This window comes from Entelurus aequoreus, linkage group LG03 (genome assembly GCF_033978785.1).
Source record: "Entelurus aequoreus isolate RoL-2023_Sb linkage group LG03, RoL_Eaeq_v1.1, whole genome shotgun sequence".
NCBI classification, from domain to species: Eukaryota; Metazoa; Chordata; class Actinopteri; order Syngnathiformes; family Syngnathidae; genus Entelurus; species Entelurus aequoreus.
In genome coordinates, this window is record NC_084733.1 from 41,558,424 (window position 1) to 41,577,252 (window position 18,829).

The 18,829-nt window shown below is 39.6% G+C and overlaps 1 protein-coding gene across 2 annotated transcripts; it reads right to left on the bottom strand.

Annotated features, from left to right (window-relative positions):
* Positions 1-134: 134 nt before the first annotated feature.
* Positions 135-17,855, bottom strand: tmem54a (transmembrane protein 54a). 2 transcript variants are annotated; one of them, XM_062041828.1, is made up of 6 exons: positions 17,699-17,855; positions 12,530-12,726; positions 4,415-4,474; positions 3,160-3,354; positions 2,931-3,068; positions 143-536 (listed from the first exon to the last, which is right to left on the bottom strand). In XM_062041828.1, the coding sequence occupies exons 1-6, from the start codon at positions 17,709-17,711 to the stop codon at positions 402-404; spliced, it is 738 nt and encodes a 245-aa protein (XP_061897812.1). In that variant the 5' UTR covers positions 17,712-17,855; the 3' UTR covers positions 143-401. The 2 variants fall into 2 exon arrangements, with proteins under 2 accessions (XP_061897811.1, XP_061897812.1); XM_062041827.1 differs by lacking the exon at positions 17,699-17,855 and having other exon boundaries at positions 135-536; positions 12,530-12,745.
* Between the last annotated feature and the right edge of the window lie 974 nt (positions 17,856-18,829).

Consider the following 18,829-nt stretch of genomic DNA (forward strand, 5'->3'; position numbering starts at 1 on the left):
TTAAGTCTCCTTAAATGGTTTGAGTATTTAAGCATTTCCAGTTATTAGAAACTACTGCAAAATATTTTATTCCATTCAATGTTGAATTCAAATATTTGCACTCCTGAACATCTGCAAAAAATGCTTTTAAATGTCATTTAAATCAGAAACTCGAAAAATACCAATATGATCCCTATGAAGCTAATGTTGGAGCAGACTGTCAAAAAAGTGACTGTTCTGTTGTAACAAATTTAATACATAAGTGGTAGGTATAGTAAAAAAGCAGTGCTTTAACAAGTACAAAAAAACAACTACTGCATGTATAGAAAAATATGTAAGACATTGCAGTTGGTGGCTCAAGTCCCACAAATGTCATCACTCAAAATGAAGTAATGAGTCCAGTAGTTTCCAACCTAACGTCCTCACAGCCAGTGGCTCTGCTCCGGTGCTGCGCCGCTATCCAGCAGCTCATCTTGTTCCGCTGCTGCAGTCTCGAGCTCGGTCGGCTGCTCAGATGGAGGCGATTGGGGAATTACAGCATGCTTATGGATGCGGACCTGAAACATGATAAAGGTCCTAAACACACTTCCTCCAAAACCTGCCTGTGTGACTTTGGAATCAATGAGTAAATGGCCCTTAGTTTAAAATGTGGTCAAATTCTATAAATGCACAATGACCAGCTCTGTAAAAATGCACCTGAATCAGGTGTGGATTAAACTCAAAATATACGTACAGGTATGTATTTTTTTAAAATCCAGGTTTATGAATGAATTCACTGTGAGCAGTCAGTTCAAGGTTTTCCATTTACAAAACCAGTGAAGTTGGCATGTTGTGTACATTGTAAATAGAAACACAATGATTTGCAAATCCTTTTCAACTTATATTCAATTGAATAGACTGCAAAGACAAGATATTTAATGTTCGAACTGAGAAACGTAATTTTTTTTGAAAATAATCATTAACTTAGAATTTAATGGCAGCAACACATTGCAAAAAAGTTGGCACAGGGGCATTTTTACCACTGTGTTACATCGCCTTTACTTTTAACAACACTCTACACTATTTGGGAACTGAGGAGACCAGTTGCTGAAGCTTTTCAGGTGTAATTATGTTCCATTCTTGCTTGATGTACAGCTTAAGTTGTTCAACAGTCCGGGGTCTCCGTTGTAGTATTTTACGATTCATAATGCCCAGCACATTTTCAATGGGAGACAGGTCTGGACTACAGGCAGGCCAGTCTAGTACCCGAACTCTTTTACTATGAAGCCACGCTGTTGTAACACGTGCAGAATGTGGCTTGGCATTGTCTTGCTGAAATAAGCAGGGGCGTGCATCCATGAAAAAGACATTGCTTGGCTGGTAACATATGTTGCTCCAAAACCTGTATGTACCTTTCAGCATTAATTGTGTAATGGTGCCTTCACAGGTGTGTAAGTTACCCATGTCTTGGGCACTAATACACTCCCATACCATCACAGATGCTGGCTTTTGAACTTTGCGCCTAGAACAGTCCGGATAATTATTTTCCTCTTTGGTCCGGAGGACATGATGCCCACAGTTTCCAAAATCAATATGAAATCTGGACTCGTCAGACCACAGAACACTTTTCCACTTTGCATCAGTTCATCTTAGATGAGCTTGGGCCAAGCGAAGCCGGCGGCGCTTCTGGGTGTTGTTGATAAATGGCTTTGGCTTTGCATAGTAGAGTTTTTTAAATTGCACTTACAGATGTAGCGACAAACTGTAGTTACTGACAGTGGTTTTCTGAAGTGTTCCTGAGCCCATGTGGTGATACCCTTTACACACTGATGTCGCTTTTTGATGCAGTACCGCCTGAGGGATCGAAGGTCACGGGCATTCAATGTTGGTTTTCGGCCTTGCCACTTAAGTGCAATGATTTCTCCAGATTATCTGAACCTTTTGATATTACTACGGACCGTAGATGGCGAAATTCCTAAATTCCTTGAAATAGCTTGTTGAGAAATGTTGTTCTTAAACTGTTCGACAATTTGCTCACGCATTTGTTCGCAAAGTGGTGACCCTCGCACCATCCTTGTTTGTGAAGACTGAGCATTTCATTGAAACTGCTGCGTTTATACCCAATCATGGCACCCACCTGTTCCCAATTAGCCTGTTTACCTGTGGGATGTTCCAAATAAGTGTTTGATGACAAGCTTACCAGTTTTGACGTTAAGTATCTTGTCTTTGCAGTGCATTCAATTGAATATAGGTTGAAAAGGATTTGCAAATCATTGTATTCTGTTTTTTATTTACGATTTACACTACGTGCCAACTTCACTGGTTTTGGGTTTTGTACATTACTGACATTAACATTTGACATGTCATTCATATGAGCAGGACCACCTTCTCCCTAAATGCAGATCACACGATGTGCATGGGGGACCCCGTTTTATGCGTAAAAGCTTTTTTAAGGTGTAAATTTATGAATGATTGAGCGCTTTGAATTAAATATTACCACAAACGTATTCCTAACTGCTTCCTGCTCTGTAACTGATTAGAATATAATGACAAAATTCCAGATGTAGACACACTGGCTCCCATGGCACACGGTCACAAAGTGCAATGGTACTGTGAACCACACCAAGCTCAAAAAAAGTTGTGAAGGTATAAGATGTATTTTCCACAAAAAAAAATGTTTAATTTTTTTTTGTTGCAAACATGCATATAATTAAAATTTTAAAAAGTATACAAATAGTTGCACAAAGTGTGGAAAAAAATAACGGTGGAAGGGCCTCCAAATGAAACTCTGCTTGGGGCCCCAATTTAGCCTAAGGCATAGGAGCAAGGAGATTAAAGTTATATTTCAGAATTGGATTGCAGAAAAAAGAAAATATTTAGCTTGCATCAACGCTAAAAGTTGCTGAATATTTAATTTGAGGTTACGACAGGTAAATATTGCACCTGTGTTATGATGTGAGATAGAAGATTACCCTCTTTGCCAAAGGCCGCCTTCGTCTGCATGGACACAGGTACAGGAAGGACGTACACGCAGCGAAGCAGCGGAAGGAGAACACCATTTCCAACACGGATGTCAAGATGAGCGGCACCCAAAGGATTATTGTGGTGCTCTGATAGGGAAAGAAAGATAAGCAGATTAATCAGGCAACTCGTGTTTTTTTATCAAAAAATAAAATTAAATAACCTAGATGCTGTACTCACATAGATGCGGGTAGGGTCAAAAGGGCATTCGTAGGTGACCCTGGAAGACCCAACATCATTCTTGAGCAGAGTGCAGTGTGTCATCAAGCTCTGTCCTTTATGAAGAATAGCGGTCACTACGGAAGCCAGCAGGCCCAAAGTGGAGGCGACGGCCAAAAGACCTGCCAGGAAGCTGAACACCAACAAGACCCACTTCTGCAACACAAGAGTCAGCAATATAGAGCAGAATTGGAAGGACTTTTTTTTCCCTCTGGAAAAAATATGCATCATAAGTCACACAGTAACCTCTGCAAATCACAATGCAACCAAAAAAACGGGTACCAGCGAGAGGAAAAGTGTGATAACCATAGAGCAGAAAATTTGATTTCTCACTCTCTGCCACTGCTGCTGTGTATAATTCTGAATAGTTGAACCAATGAACATCAAAATGGAATGTACATGGCAAAATTAGCTGTGGTGTGATAGTGTGACTCGCCTCCCAGGAACATGAATGGTAAGTACAGTACATTTTTATAGTATTATACATAGTTTTACACCTGACATGACTCTCTTTCCACAGTTACCTCTTTTCACTTCCATGTCATGCATACTCAAAGGGTGAGTAATTATACTATATTTCAATTATTTAGTCAGGGATGAACATATTTTTAAACCTCTGGTGACATTCAATTGTAATTCAAAGGCAAACAGAATATACAATTAATTTTCTGAAAGGTGTAAAAATGTATCTCATGTTAAACATTACATATGTCATATTTTGTTTACGACTGAAGTTGATTGAGGTATTTAAGGAAAAATAAGAAAAAAATATGAATCAATGTTTTTATGTCCTGTTTGACTGTGGGGTATTGTCTAATTGCCTGCGAAACAACTGGACATCGACACTTTAAACTTTTACATGAAATTCCTCTTGGGAAAATCATGTAGTTTGAGTAAGACAACAAAAAATATGGCCTTAAATGTACGGAAAGGACAAAAAAAGTCCACCTTTGTCCCCTGTGGGTTAAGAATATTAAAACATTTTTTTATGGTAGTATTGAAGAAGATAGACTGTCATGAAAATATTTGACATGGTACTCAACTGTATGTATTTTTCCACAATTAAATCTAATTAACATAATTTGCTATGGGTGAAAATGTCAAAAACATGACTTTGGAGGTTCTTCTGCACATGCAAAGTACATCCACTTTCTATTGCGTGACAAGAGTATGCAAATAACAGATTTTCTAAAAGTGATGTATAAATTTCACTCACCAGAATCCTGCTCTTCTTGTTTTTAGAAAGGACAATGGCAATTATTCCTCCAATAATTCCCTGTAGAGCAGAAGAGTCACTGGCAGTATTAGAAATATTCATAAATTACCATAGCTTCAAGATGTACTTTTTATTTTGCCTGTTGTTCACAATCCTTATGGAAGACATGACGACAGATGTGGGGTTTTTTTATGCATTCTAACTTGTAAAGAAAATTTGGTTTACAGAGGAGCCAATGGGAGGTCCTCCATACCGCCCATAAAACCCATAAAATAACCATCCAAACCCACTAATAATACTCCATTTACATTTTGTGTATTAACCAAGTATGAGTGATATTGTTATTATAAGCACTAACACAGACAAACTATTTATAGCGGCGTCGTGACCCCCAGCTTGTGTCCTAACACTGACATCACCTGCTGGTAAGCTGCTTCCTCTCCTCAGTGCTGGTGAAAGTTTATTCCAGATCATAAATCATGCCTCTCACCTTGATTGTATAAGGGTGAGGACGTAATCCGACAAGTTGGTACACTTTGACAGCTAACTTAGACCCAGAATGGTGAGAAAGACTCAAAGACGTTTGGTCCCACCCCACTTTTCCTTGTTAGGATTATGAGACATTCACCTAAAATGGGAGTATGCCAATATTCTATCAGTCGGCATCCTAATAACAGCAGACCTTGGAGAGTAAGTGATGTTCTATTCTGTTTGTTGGCTTTCATAAAGTCTGCAGTGAGCAATAATCAGTGATGTTGTCGAAGAAAAAAATGAAAGTTGTGACGCATTTTTTTAAATGAATGCTTCGCGAATGCTTAAAATAAGCAAAATACGTCATGTTATTATAAATATGTCTGTTACTACATTACATTTATACTTACATCATGTATATAAAACCTTAATGGAGGTGGTTGGATGTTTTTTTAAGGGCTTTGTAGGCAGAATAGAGCAACTCCCAAAGGTTGCATTGTAAGCGGACTTCTTAACGCATTTATTTAATATTTAGAATGCATTAAAAAAATTGAAAAACGTGTACTGTTCTTACATAATGATTGTGAATGACAGGCAAAATTCCAAAAATGCAGTTAGTCCTAAATTTAATTATTCTATTCAAATGTCATTTAAAACAAAAGCTGTCTTTGGGTTTATGCATGTTGAGTAAATGTTTTTTGTTTGGTTTAATAATGATATTTTGTTTAGAAGCCCGCCTTCCACCCGAATGCAGCTGAGATAGGCTCCAGCACCCCCACGACCCCAAATGGGACAAGCGGTAGAAAATGGATGGATGGATGGATGTTTAGAAGCACTTTTCCAAAAACTCAAATACATTTTACAATATCAAATCTTATAAAGTCAATGAGAAATATATGTACAATTTTTAAGAATATACAAAAATATATATATATCAATCATTAACTTAAGAACGGGAAAAACTGCTAATAAAATAATATTAAACATTAAAGATAAAAAAGATGGATTTTTTAAAATATGTTGTTGCCATTGAGTGACACTGTGATTAATTCATAAAGTAATCTATGTATAACTTCAGGGAACTCTCGCTTCACAAAATTTTATTTTGATTACCATTTGCATATTTTGTGACGGCTTGTCAGACAAGTTTTTCGCCATACCCGCCGCATCCAATGGAGTAAGGTAGGCGAAAATGATTTGTAGTTAATCATCGTCCATCTGTTTAGTATGTGTAACTTGGATTCGGGCTCACTTGGTCAAAGTCCCAAGGAGAAGGTCTTTAAAATACAACACATGACTTGGACCTAAACTGGTCTGTCTGGACTGGGGCTGCACGATTTTTTGGTAAAAACATAACACTTAAGACAACAGACGGATGGGGGTTGCTGACATCATTTTTTTTGTAATAAAAAGGCTAAGAAACATTGTACATATATTTAAAGATAAATATTTGTGTCTTTATTCATTACTTTTTTAGCAACAGTTTAGCTTTTTGTCATTGCATTGTTTTGTTTTTAATTTCTTAAATGTGCTACAGGTCCATTAACAGTCAGCGTTCCACAAATGGCCTCTGGCCCACACTTTGAACAACGTCTCCATCCATCCATCTTCTTCCACTTATCCGAGGTCGGGGGTCGCGGGGGCAGCAGCCTAAGCAGGGAAACGCAGACTTCCCTCTCCCCAGCCACTTCGTCCAGCTCTTCCCGGGGGATCCCAAGGCGTTCCCAGGCCAGCCGGGAGACATAGTCTTCTCAACGTGTCCTGGGTCTTCCCCGTGGCCTCCTACCGGTCGGACGTGCCCTAAACACCTTCCTAGGGAGACGTTCGGGTGGCATCCTGACCAGATGCCCGAACCACCTCAACTGGCTCCTCTCGATGTGGAGGAGCAGCGGCTTTACTTTGAGCTCCCCCCGGATGGCAGAGCTTCTCACCCTATCTCTAAAGGAGAGCCCCGCCACCTGGCGGAGGAAACTCATTTCGGCCGCTTGTACCCGTGATCTTGTCCTTTCGGTCATAACCCAAAGCTCATGACCATAGGTGAGGATGGGAACGTTGATCGACCGTTAAATTGAGAGCTTTGCCTTCCGGCTAAGCTCCTTCTTCACCACAACGGATCGATACAGCGTCCGCATTACTGAAGACGCCGCACCGATCCGCCTGTCGATCTCACGATCCACTCTTCCCTCACTCGTGAACAAGACTCCAAGGTACTTGAACTCCTCCACTTGGGGCAGGGTCTCCTCCGCAACCCGGAGATGGCACTTCACCCTTTTCCGGGCGAGAACCATGGACTCGGACTTGGAGGTGCTGATTCTCATCCCAGTCGCTTCACACTCAGCTGCGAACCGATCCAGCGAGAGCTGAAGATCCTGGCCAGATGAAGCCATCAGGACCACATCATCTGCAAAAAGCAGAGACCTAATCCTGCAGCCACCAAACCAGATCCCCTCAACGCCTTGACTGCGCCTAGAAATTCTGTCCATAAAAGTTATGAACAGAATCGGTGACAAAGGGCAGCCTTGGCGGAGTCCAACCCTCACTGGAAACGTGTCCGACTTACTGCCGGCAATGCGGACCAAACTCTGGCACTGATCATACAGGGAGCGGACCGCCACAATCAGACAGTCCAATACCCCATACTCTCTGAGCACTCCCCACAGGACTTCCCGAGGGACACGGTCGAATGCCTTCTCCAAGTTCACAAAACACATGTAGACTGGTTGGGCAAACTCCCATGCACCCTCAAGGACCCTGCCGAGAGTATAGAGCTGGTCCACAGTCCCACGACCAGGACGAAAACCACACTGTTCCTCCTGAATACGAGGTTCGACTATCCGGCATAGCCTCCTCTCCAGCACACCCGAATAGACCTTACCGGGAAGGCTGAGAAGTATGATCCCACGATAGTTAGAACACACCCTCCGGTTCCCCTTCTTAAAGAGAGGAACCACCACCCCGGTCTGCCAATCCAGAGGTACCTAGGGATGATACTCGAAACCGGTTTTCCCGGTTGTTCGATAAGAAAAGAACCGAGTCCTCGGACTCGAATCCCTTTTTGAGAACCGGTACCCGTTATCGAGACCACTATAGTAAAGAAAAAGAGTTGGTTCTTTATTCGAATCCCTCGGAACGAATCCCGTCCCGACCAGAAATTCCCCGTGTGACATCACAAGAAATGGCGTCACGTAGCTCAATCATTAGGCGCAGATAGCAAAAGCAGGAAAAAAATGGACGGGAAAAAGCGCTCCAAGGTGTAATAAAGTTCAAAACAAAAGGTATAATCCAATGAATAACTTTACTGGGAGATTTGAGCAGACTACAAACACATGACGAACACTTTTACGACCAACCGGAAACATAGCAACCAGGCTAGCAACGCACCTCCTTTACGGCAGCTTTCGCAACGTTCTTAAAGCAACCGCAGCACATACATACCTGTATATGACATTTCCCTTTTTTAACTTTTGTTTTTCTTTCCTTGTAAACAAAACAAAATCACACTGTATATGTGTTGTCTATCTAATTATAAATAATGCAGACGAGGCGTGTTGGCTGAGTTCTTGACGTTTACTTCCACAGCGTGCTCGTAACACATACTTACCGACCCTCCCGTTTTTAGCGGGAGAATCCCAGTATTCAGCGCCTCTCCCGACAACCTCCCGGCAGAGATTTTCTCCCGACAAACTCCCGGTATTCAGCCGGAGCTGGAGGCCACGCCCCCTCCAGCTCAATGCGGACCTGAGACTGAGTGGGGACAGCCTGTTCTCACGTCCGCTTTCCCACAATAGAGGCTTTGCCTGCCCAATGAACGGAGAAGTTAAACAGGACAATACTACCATCTAATGGATAGCCAACGGAAGACTGAAATTCAAGTATTTTTTAATTTTTTTTTCTATGTAAATAAAATATATATATATATATATATATATATATATATATATATATATATATATATATATATATATATATATATATATAGCTAGAATTCACTGAAAGTCACGTATTTCATACATATATATATCATATATATATATGAAATATATATGAAATACTCGAGTTGGTGAATTCTAGCTGTAAATAACCACACCCCCAACTACGCCCCCGACCACCCCCCCTCCCACCCACCCCCGACCAAGTCCCCCACCCCCCCACCCTCTACCCCCCACCTCCCGATATTGGAGGTCTCAAGGTTAGCAAGTATGTCTTAACATAACCTCATTCTTAGCTGCCGGGTGACGATATGCAATAACACTTTTCGGGGCTACCGCGCATGCTCGTCACTCCTGTTGCATGCTGGGTAGTGTAGTTGTTATATTCCCTAGCTTATAACATCTTTCCCCCTATACAGAAATAATGTTAACTCAATAAAGTGTATTTCTTTTTTTAGCTTTAACTTTTCATTTTTTAGCATTGTAACCACATTTGCAAAGAACTTATCTCTTCATAGAATTTTCTTTCAATAAAGAAATAAAGTGCAAAAATGTCAAAGCATCATAACAAACAGTTATGTCAAATAGCAGCAGAATTGCACTTTTTGGAGAGCTGTATTATTTTCAGTTTTGTGCCCAAGGGACTGATTTTATTTAACACTATTATTTTTTATACACCTATAGTGATTACAGAGACAGGTTGTTTTTGTGTTACTGTATATATTTGTTTTTCTGAAAAATCCCACTTAATATACGTTGGGTAACAACAGTCAATATTTATTTATTTAATTTTTATTTTTTTATTATTATTTATACACCTATAGTGATTACAGAGACAGGTTGTTTTTGTGTTACTGTATATATTTGTTTTTCTGAAAAATCCCACTTAATATACTTTGGGTAACAACAGTCGATATTTATTTATTTTATTTATTTTTTTTAGGGGGGTAACAGTCAATATTTATTTATTTATTAGATTAAATTGTTTTCTTATATAATAAAAGTGAGCTTTTGTTAAACCAAATATTGTGTGTTTTTTTCCATATACAACACCCTATCTGGACTCGATAAGAGAATCGATAAGGAATCGGTTCGATAAGAGGATTCGATAATAGGCTCGAACTCGATAATTTATTATCAAACATCATCCCTAGAGGTACCGCCCCCGATGTCCACGCGATGCTGCAGAGTCTTGTCAACCAAGACAGCCCCACAGCATCCAGAGCCTTAATTAAGGAACTCCGGGCGGATCTCATCCACCCCCGGGGCCTTGCCACCGAGGAGCTTTTTAACTACCTCAGCAACCTCAGCCCCAGAAATAGGAGAGCCCACCACAGATTCCACAGGCACTGCTTCCTCATAGGAAGACGTGTTGGTGGGATTGAGGAGGTCTTCGAAGTATTCCCTCCACCGATCCACAACATCCGCAGTCGAGGTCAGCAGAACACCATCCTCACCATACACGGTGTTGATAGTGCACTGCTTCCCCTTCCTGAGGCGGCGGATGGTGGTCCAGAATCGCATCGAAGCCGTCCGGAAGTCGTTTTCCATGGCTTCCCCGAACTCCTCCCATGTCCGAGTTTTTGCCTCCGCGACCGCTGAAGCCGCACACCGCTTGGCCTGTCGGTACCTGTCCGCTGCCTCAGGAGTCCTATGAGCCAAAAGAACCCGATAGGACTCCTTCTTCAGCTTGACGTCATCCCTCACCGCCGGTGTCCACCAACGGGTTCTAGGATTACCGCCACGACAGGCACCAACTACCTTGCGGCCACAGCTCCAATCAGCCGCCTCAACAATAGAGGCGCGGAACATGGTCCATTCGGACTCAATGTCCAGCACCTCCCTTGTGACATGTTCAAAGTTCTTCCGGAGGTGGGAATTGAAACTCTCTCTGACAGGAGACTCTGCCAGACGTTCCCAGCAAACCCTCACAATGCGTTTGGGCCTGCCAGGTCGGTCCGGCATCCTCCACCACCATTGCAGCCAACTCACCACCAGGTGGTGATCGGTAGAAAGCTCCGCCCCTCTCTTCACCCGAGTGTCCAAAACATGAGGCCGCAAATCCGACGACACAACTACAAAGTCGATCATGGAACTGCGGCCTAGGGTGTCCTGGTGCCAAGTGCACATATGGACACCCTTATGTTTGAACATGGTGTTCGTTATGGACAATCTGTGACGGGCACAAAAGTCCAATAACAAAACACCAACAACAACAACAACGTCTGGTTTACATAATTCACCTGTAACATGAAGCGTTGCCAAATGATAAAAAAGTGTCTCCAAGCCGTGTCTTGAAATTCTTAGCACTTATGGAAGTGATAAAGGTTGGGTTGTGTTGGTACTTCTAGAGTATCTACATTACCCAGAAGTCATTGGGGTAGGGCGGAACCGGAATTATAGACAAAAGTACAAGTGGAGATGCAAGCAAAGAAGATGTACACGTATCTTACAGAGTTGAAAACAAGCGTGTGTTGCTGAAAGTTGCTGTTTCTGCATTATTTAAACAAGCAATAAACATTCTGCACGTGGTTGTATGCATGCTCTCTGGGCTTGTGGAGGCAGATCTGCGCTCATGCGACAAATACTTTGCCTTCCGTGACTGCTTCTAATTGATTACCAAATAAATGCACAACGCAAGACACGCTTCTGTTTTACTTTGAATGCATTGATTTTCTCGCAAAATAAGAGGTTAAATGGTAAAATACCCCTTCTGCTGTGTCTTCTCTGGCAACGCAGGTGTGTGATATGTGTTGTAAGTTTATTTGTGGACACACATAAATGACTGAATGTGTGTGTGGGGAGCGTGCCTGGCTTAGAGGAGCAAGACACGATCCAGGAACATCGATTTAATGATTTTCTTTTTTTTTTAACATCGTCATAATTGGGGATGTAACGATATGAAAATTTCATATCACGATTATTGTGATTTTTATGCGGTGTGCTTTTACAAAAAGGAATTTATATATATTTTATAAATAAGTAAAATAGACTGACTGTTAAAAAGCCCACTAGTTTGCATGTTTTGTGTTTCCTATGCTTCACTGATAAGTGTTCTGGCTGCCTTTGTGGCTTCCTACTCTGTTCAGCAGTCTTTGAACATGCCGTAGAAACACCTCTTGTCTCTTCCTCTGAGTACAGAAGGATCACGCTGAGAGGCACAAAAAGAAAGCACAGCTTGTCTGTCCAATGAGCACAATTGAATAGCTTAGTTGCTCAGACAGCAATGTGTTCATCTATAGTAAGTTTAGATTGGCGTATGTCTTTTCTAATGGGGAAAGACGTTAATGTCTCCTGTATTCATGTTAGCATTTAAGCTAGCACCAGTCCATCCGTGAGTTTATCGCACTGCGGCTATCAGTCAAGGTTTTTCAAACATTTTAATTTAAAACGGTAATACTAACCGTCAAGAGTTTTACCCCGGTTGAAATTAATACCCATTATCGTTACATCCTTAGTCGTAGTTAATTGATCAGATAACGATTTGTAATCGATTAATCGTGCAGCCGTAGTTTAAACCAACTTCCTGTTTATTTGCAAACATGGGTTCTTGAGGCTTTTTTGTGTGCCTTGTCATGACAGACAGGGGCACTTTTTTTTTTAAATGCATTGGGCGCGCTCCTAAGTTAGGGAGTTCATATCTGGGTCCTATAAAAACAAAGACAGATGTGTCTGCACTACATAGTGTAACTTCTCCACTCCATCAGTATCTCACCATGAGGCCCGCCACAATGGCAATGACATTAGCGATGGCGTACACCATAATGCGGGCCTCGCTGTGCACGTTGATGTGCCTGAGCACAACACCGTGCACCAGAGCTCCGAGCAGGAAATGTATGTGGCCCACCAGCACCAGACTCAAGCCCATCTTCATCAGGGATTTGCTGTCTTTGAGGTTGGCGCAGCATACTCCTGCACAACAGAAATACATCTTTCATTGTACAGTGATAACACAACAAAGCAGGGGTGTCTATAGTGCTTCTTCTGCATCTTCCGAAAATGTAGTGAATTTATTATATATTACACTAATAATTGCTTTGTCACCGAAACCTCAAAGCTAAGATGTGGATGTTTTATTCAGTTACGATGATGTTCCTCTGCGCTGACTTACGTTATTACAATATTGGATAATCGTGTTAAACAATGCCAAAGTGTAAAATTATAAGATTCGTGCATTTGGGCCTCTAAATGCTGTGTTTTACAGGGTTTTTTTTAACAGTGAACCATTTGTGACATCATAGATTAATGGATGTACTTATGTGGGCATTTTAGTTTGTGCTGTCAGCCAGTTTTCTCCCCTTCTGCTGTTATTCCGGCTTGTTTCATGCCCTCACGTCTGCTCTGATGGCTATCATTCTCAAACTGTGTCCATTTAGTGGGGGGGTTAGCAACACGCGGCTCTTTCGCCCCGCCCTAGTCGCTCCCTGGATAGGGCTGCGAATCTTTGGGTGTCCCACGATTCGATTCAATATTGATTATTGGGGTCACGATTCGATTCAAAATTGAAAAAAAATTCGATTCAACGCGATTCTCGATTCAAAAACGATATTTTCCCGATTCAAAACGATTCTGTATTCATTCAATACATAGGATTTCAGCAGGATCTACCCCAGTCTGCTGACATGCAAGCAGAGTAGTAGATTTTTGTAAAAAGCTTTTATAATTGTAAAGGACAATGTTTTATCAACTGATTGCAATAATGTAAATTTGTTTTAACTATTAAATGAACCAAAAATATGACTTATTTTATCTTTGTAAAAATATTGGACAGTGTGTTGTCAAGCTTATGAGATGCGATGCAAGTGTAAGCCACTGTGACACTATTGTTCTTTTTTATTTTATTTTTATAAATGTCTAATGATAATGTCAATGAGGGATTTTTAATCACTGCTATGTTGAAATTGTAACTAATATTGATACTGTTGTTGATAATATTCATTTTTGTTTCACTACTTTTGGTTTGTTCTGTGTCGTGTTTGTGTCTCCTCTCAATTGCTCTGTTTATTGCAGTTCTGAGTGTTGCTGGGTCGGTTTTGGTTTTGGAATTGGATTGCATTGTAATGGTATTGCTGTGTATTGTTTTGTTGGATTGATTAATTAAAAAAAAAATAAATAAATAAATTTTTTGAAAAAAACAAATCGAATTTTTAAAAATGAGAATCGATTCTGAATCGCACAACGTGAGAATCGCGATTCAAATTCGAATCGATTTTTTTCCCACACCCCTATCCCTGGACCTCTTTTAGAGACGTGTGAAAATGGAAAAAAATGAGGAGAAAAAAATAAATAATTGTTTCAATATATTTTCTGTAGGACAACATGACACAAACCTTCTTAATTGTTAGAAATCCCACTGTTTATATTAAACATGCTTCCCTGATGAGAGTATTTGGCAAGCATCGTTTTGTCCTACTAATTTCAGCGATCCTTGAACTGATTGTAGTTTGTTTACATGTACAACTTTCTCCGATGCTGCCACAGAAAGACGTGTTTTATGCCACTCTTTCTTGGTCTCATTTTGTCCACCAAATGTTTTATGCTGTGCGTGAATGCACAAAGGTGAACTTTGTTGATTTTATTGATATGCTGGAGTGCTTATCAGGCATATTTGGTCAATCCATGACTGCAAGCTAATCGATGCTAACATGCTATTTAGGCTAGCTGTATGTACATATTGCATCACTATGCCTCGTTTGTAGGTATATTTGAGCTCATTTAATTTCCTTTACTTATGTCCTCTGGGTATTTAATTTATATTTACATTTTTTATGACACGTTATCTGTATGTAACATTGGCTGCATTTCTCATAGTTGTTTGTGTGCCATGTTGTTCCAGACCACAGCAAACATTACCCAGCTTGCAAATATTGTAATAAATCCATTAGAAGAAGACAGCCTGTCGTTTCCTTAAACTTGGACACACACATTTATACCTTTGACCATTCTGAGCCAGTCATTTCCAGAAGTTATCTCATCCTGGGAGAAGCCTTCATTTTACTAATGATTTCCAATGTTGCAAAAATGTGTAGAGTAAATATTAAAATACAACATTCAGATTTGCGTAAGCCTTTGATACTAGGCTAATATAGACACTTACATAATTTGTTGCCTTCATTATAACACTTATATAAGACTTTTAAATTATTTTGATAGTAGGCTAATATAGACACTTACATCATGTGTAGCCTTCATTATAACACTTATATAAGGCTTTTCATTTTTTGTGGCTCCAGACAGATATTTTTCTTATTTTTGGTCCAATATGGCTCTTTCAACATGTTGGTTTGCCGACCCCTGATCTAGTGGTATGCAAAAAAATTACTTTATTAAAGTACAGTGTTTTATTTTCCTATATTCTAACTGTGTGTAATGTTACAGTGGCCAAAAAAATTAAATATACCTGTTAAATAAAACCTCTGCCTTGATTTTAGTGAATACTTGGTGGCAATCGGAGAGCCAAGTGTTTTCTGAGTTAGTATTGGTGTAAAAAAAAAGTTTAATAACTAATTGTCTAGATCAGTGGTTCTCAAACTTTTTTTTTTAAGGAACGCTGCTGCGAATGAGTATTTTAGGCCAAAACAACCACAAAAAATCCTGTACACAGTTGTCCATATTTCAGTTTTAACAACAGCTGCGCACAGTTCACATAACAGCTTTTCGACATTTGGAAATCAAGCGCTAACAGCGAGCAGCACCCTGGGAAAATGTCAGAGAAGGTTTGTGGTTTCAACAGTTACAGTTCTGCCAGGAAGTGGGCGATCCATTCAAATGCAACACCATAGAACCAGGCAAGACATACGTATGCACAATATTATATTTTGTTTCTTGGTTGTTTTTTCATCTCTCTCTCTCTCTCTCTCTCTCTCTCTCTCTCTCTCTCTCTCTCTCTCTCTCTCTCTCTCTGTCCACTACTTGCTGTCCATATCCTACCAAGTCAGACCTACACTGTTCCAATATCCATTTCTCTGTTCTCAATTGTTGATGACTGATGATAACAACCAAACCTAATCCCCCCCCCCTCCACACCCCGGATTGTAAATAATGTAAATAATTCAATGTGATTATCTTGTGTGATGACTGTATTATGAAGATAGTATATATCTGTATCATGAATCAATTTAAGTGGACCCCGACTTAAACAAGTTGAAAAACTTTTTCGGGTGTTACCATTTAGTGGTCAATTGTACGGAATATGTACTTCACTGTGCAACCTACAAATACCGGTAAAAGTATCAATCAATCAGAGATGACATGTAACCCCAATTCTCTCTCTCTCTGTCTGTCTGTCTGTCTGTCTGTCTCTCGTCTCACTCTCTCTCTCTCTCATCTCACTCTCTCTCTCTCTCTCTCTCTACAAAGTGAACAACAGGTTTGGGTGTGGTTTTCACTGAGGGGTCAGGTTGTATTTTTTGTTTGCTGCTTGTTCAGCTGTGCAGACACACTAAGAGTGTTTGGGGTCATAATATTATTAGTGTCATGTTTGTTGCCATTCACACTTATAAAGTAAAAAATACTGCAGGCTAAAACATTAGGTACACCTGTATAATCTAATGCACAAGATGATTACAGAGACTACACCATCAGTTTGGTATCAGTGTAATATATTACATGTATTTATTTGGTACCCTTTAACCAGAGAAAAGCACTGTAGCACCACTTCTGATTAATTACTCTACAGAGGGCTCTTGTGCAGTGGCTATGTTTGAAACATTTAGAAATCAAAATACAGATGCAATAACTTCAATTTAAAAAAAATAATAATAATAATAATTGCAGATCAAGGTGCCCTCTTTTTGGATTATTATAAATACATTAAAACATCTTAAATACAACTTTTGATTTTCAAGGCCTAAAAATGTTTTACATAGTTCGGAATGTCTGGAATATTTAAATATTTTAAAGGTATTACATTTTATGGGACCGAGCCAGTGAAAGGTTTCCATCGTATTCGGGTATTTTATTAGTTGTAGCAGATCGAACAACTGCTGCTGTCTGGGAAACGGCTTAATATGGCTTCTAAAATACAAACGACGCAAGGCTCTGGATATCTTCTGGGTTAAACCATGTTAACAGCACAGAAACAATATTGAAAATAAAAATTAAATGTACATAAAAAAATTGAAATAAAATATAGGACATGTCTGTGCACCTTTCTTTGCGGTAAGGCTAACTAAAATGTTTTGCATAGCCACAAAACACAGTGAGACAAATTATTGAGCTAAAATAGTCACTTCATAACATCATGACAATCTAGTTACCTCCACCAGCAAATAAACCAGTGTTTGGTTATTAAATACTAAATAATAATTCCCTTGCTCTAAATTAAAATAATGAAATACAGAGGCCTTAAAAGTATTTAAATTTTATTTTGAAAAATATGCCACATATCAACCTGTTGTTAAAAGCAAATACACATTTCTGGATTTAAATTTTTTTTTTTACATTGTCTCTCTGTTACAATAAACACACCTTTTAAATTCTGAACTTGTTATATTTTTGTAAGGATGTAAACATCAATCAGCAGGTGACCAAATACTATTTTTTTCCTATTGTGTTTAGTGTAGTTTGAAATCATAAAGTACTACTTAAGTGCCACTGGTGTATGAATACAATTCTAATAGTTGTCTCGTTTCTAATTCTAGTACATGAGCATTCAAATTCATACCAATTTCAATGTATGGTACATATTGTGCATTTGTCCAGCTTGCCAAATCATTTCACAGCATAGAACTGAACAAGTTCAATATATTTTAAGGTATCACATGTCGAATAATATGATGAATAAAACAGGTATAAACAAGTCAGACGTCTACTGGACTTCCGCCATGTAATCTGAAGACCACACCTAAAAATAAAAAAAGTAGTTGTTCAAAATAAAACATACCCAAAGTCGCCATGATTGACGTCCTCTTCTTTTATATCATTTTACACTACAAGTCGCTCCGCTATTATTTATAACAGCATTTAGACAACAGTTGTCATAATGTGTGTTCTTTTCGACTGTCGCTCACCTGTGGACACGCCAGACTCCTCCTACTTCCGTACCTGAACGGAAGCGCCGCCCCTCTGCGCGTTCACGTGACACTGACTGCACTTTTTTGGCGGAAGATATTCGATTTCCTGACATAGAACATCAACATTTTTACGACGAGCTGTACTTTATATATCAATTTGCATATGCATGTGAGCTAAAGAGACGTGCACGCGCTCTCTAGCTACGGCAAGCCTCGGGGGGAAAAGAAAGACGGTCATATAGAGCTCGCCAGACCATAGACATCTTATAAGTAGACGCAGCATCGACCGCTACTGCCTACTGGCGCTGACGAGACGCGGGGCCGCCATCTTGGAGTGGTGATCCGCTCCACTCAGTGCAATTCATTTGGCAGGAGCAATGAACTGTCAGCGCATTTAATTCATCTTACCTCACTGAATACCACTGATTTTCACGCGTTTTTTTTGTCATACGTGTAGCTATGATAAAGGACACATGTTTTGGCGTGTTTTATTATTCATAGTTTGCTTAACAGTAATATAATATTCTTATATGCTGTAAGTCAGTGGTTCTCAACCTTTTTTCAGTGATGTACCCCCTGTGAACATTTTTTTAATTCAAGTACCCCCTAATCAAAGCAAAGCATTTTTGGTTGAAAAACAGAGAAAAAAAAGTAAAATACAGCACTATGTCATCAGTTTTTGATTTATTAAATTGTGTAACAGTGCAAAATATTGCTCATTTGTAGTGGTCTTTCTTGAACTATTTGGAAAAAAGACATAAAAATAACTAAAAACTTGTTGAAAAATAAACAAGTGATTCAATTATAAATAAAGATTTCCTACACATAGAAGTAATCATCAACTTAAAGTGCCCTCTTTGGGGATTGTAATAGAGATCCATCTGGATTCATGAACTTAATTCTAAACATTTATTTTGTTGAAGTATTATTCAATAAATATGTTTATAAAGGATTTTTAAATTGTTGCTATTTTTAGAATAGTTAAAAAAAATCTCACGTAC

Coding starts and splice junctions, on each gene's coding strand:
- tmem54a (XM_062041827.1), bottom strand. CDS start 12,745: ATGTATTTCTGTTGTGCAGGAGTATGCTGCGCCAACCTCAAAGACAGC. Junction 3,355..4,414: donor ACAAGAAGAGCAGGATTCTG/GTGAGTGAAATT, acceptor CTTGTGTTGCAG/AAGTGGGTCTTGTTGGTGTT. Junction 3,069..3,159: donor TTGACCCTACCCGCATCTAT/GTGAGTACAGCA, acceptor TTTCCCTATCAG/AGCACCACAATAATCCTTTG.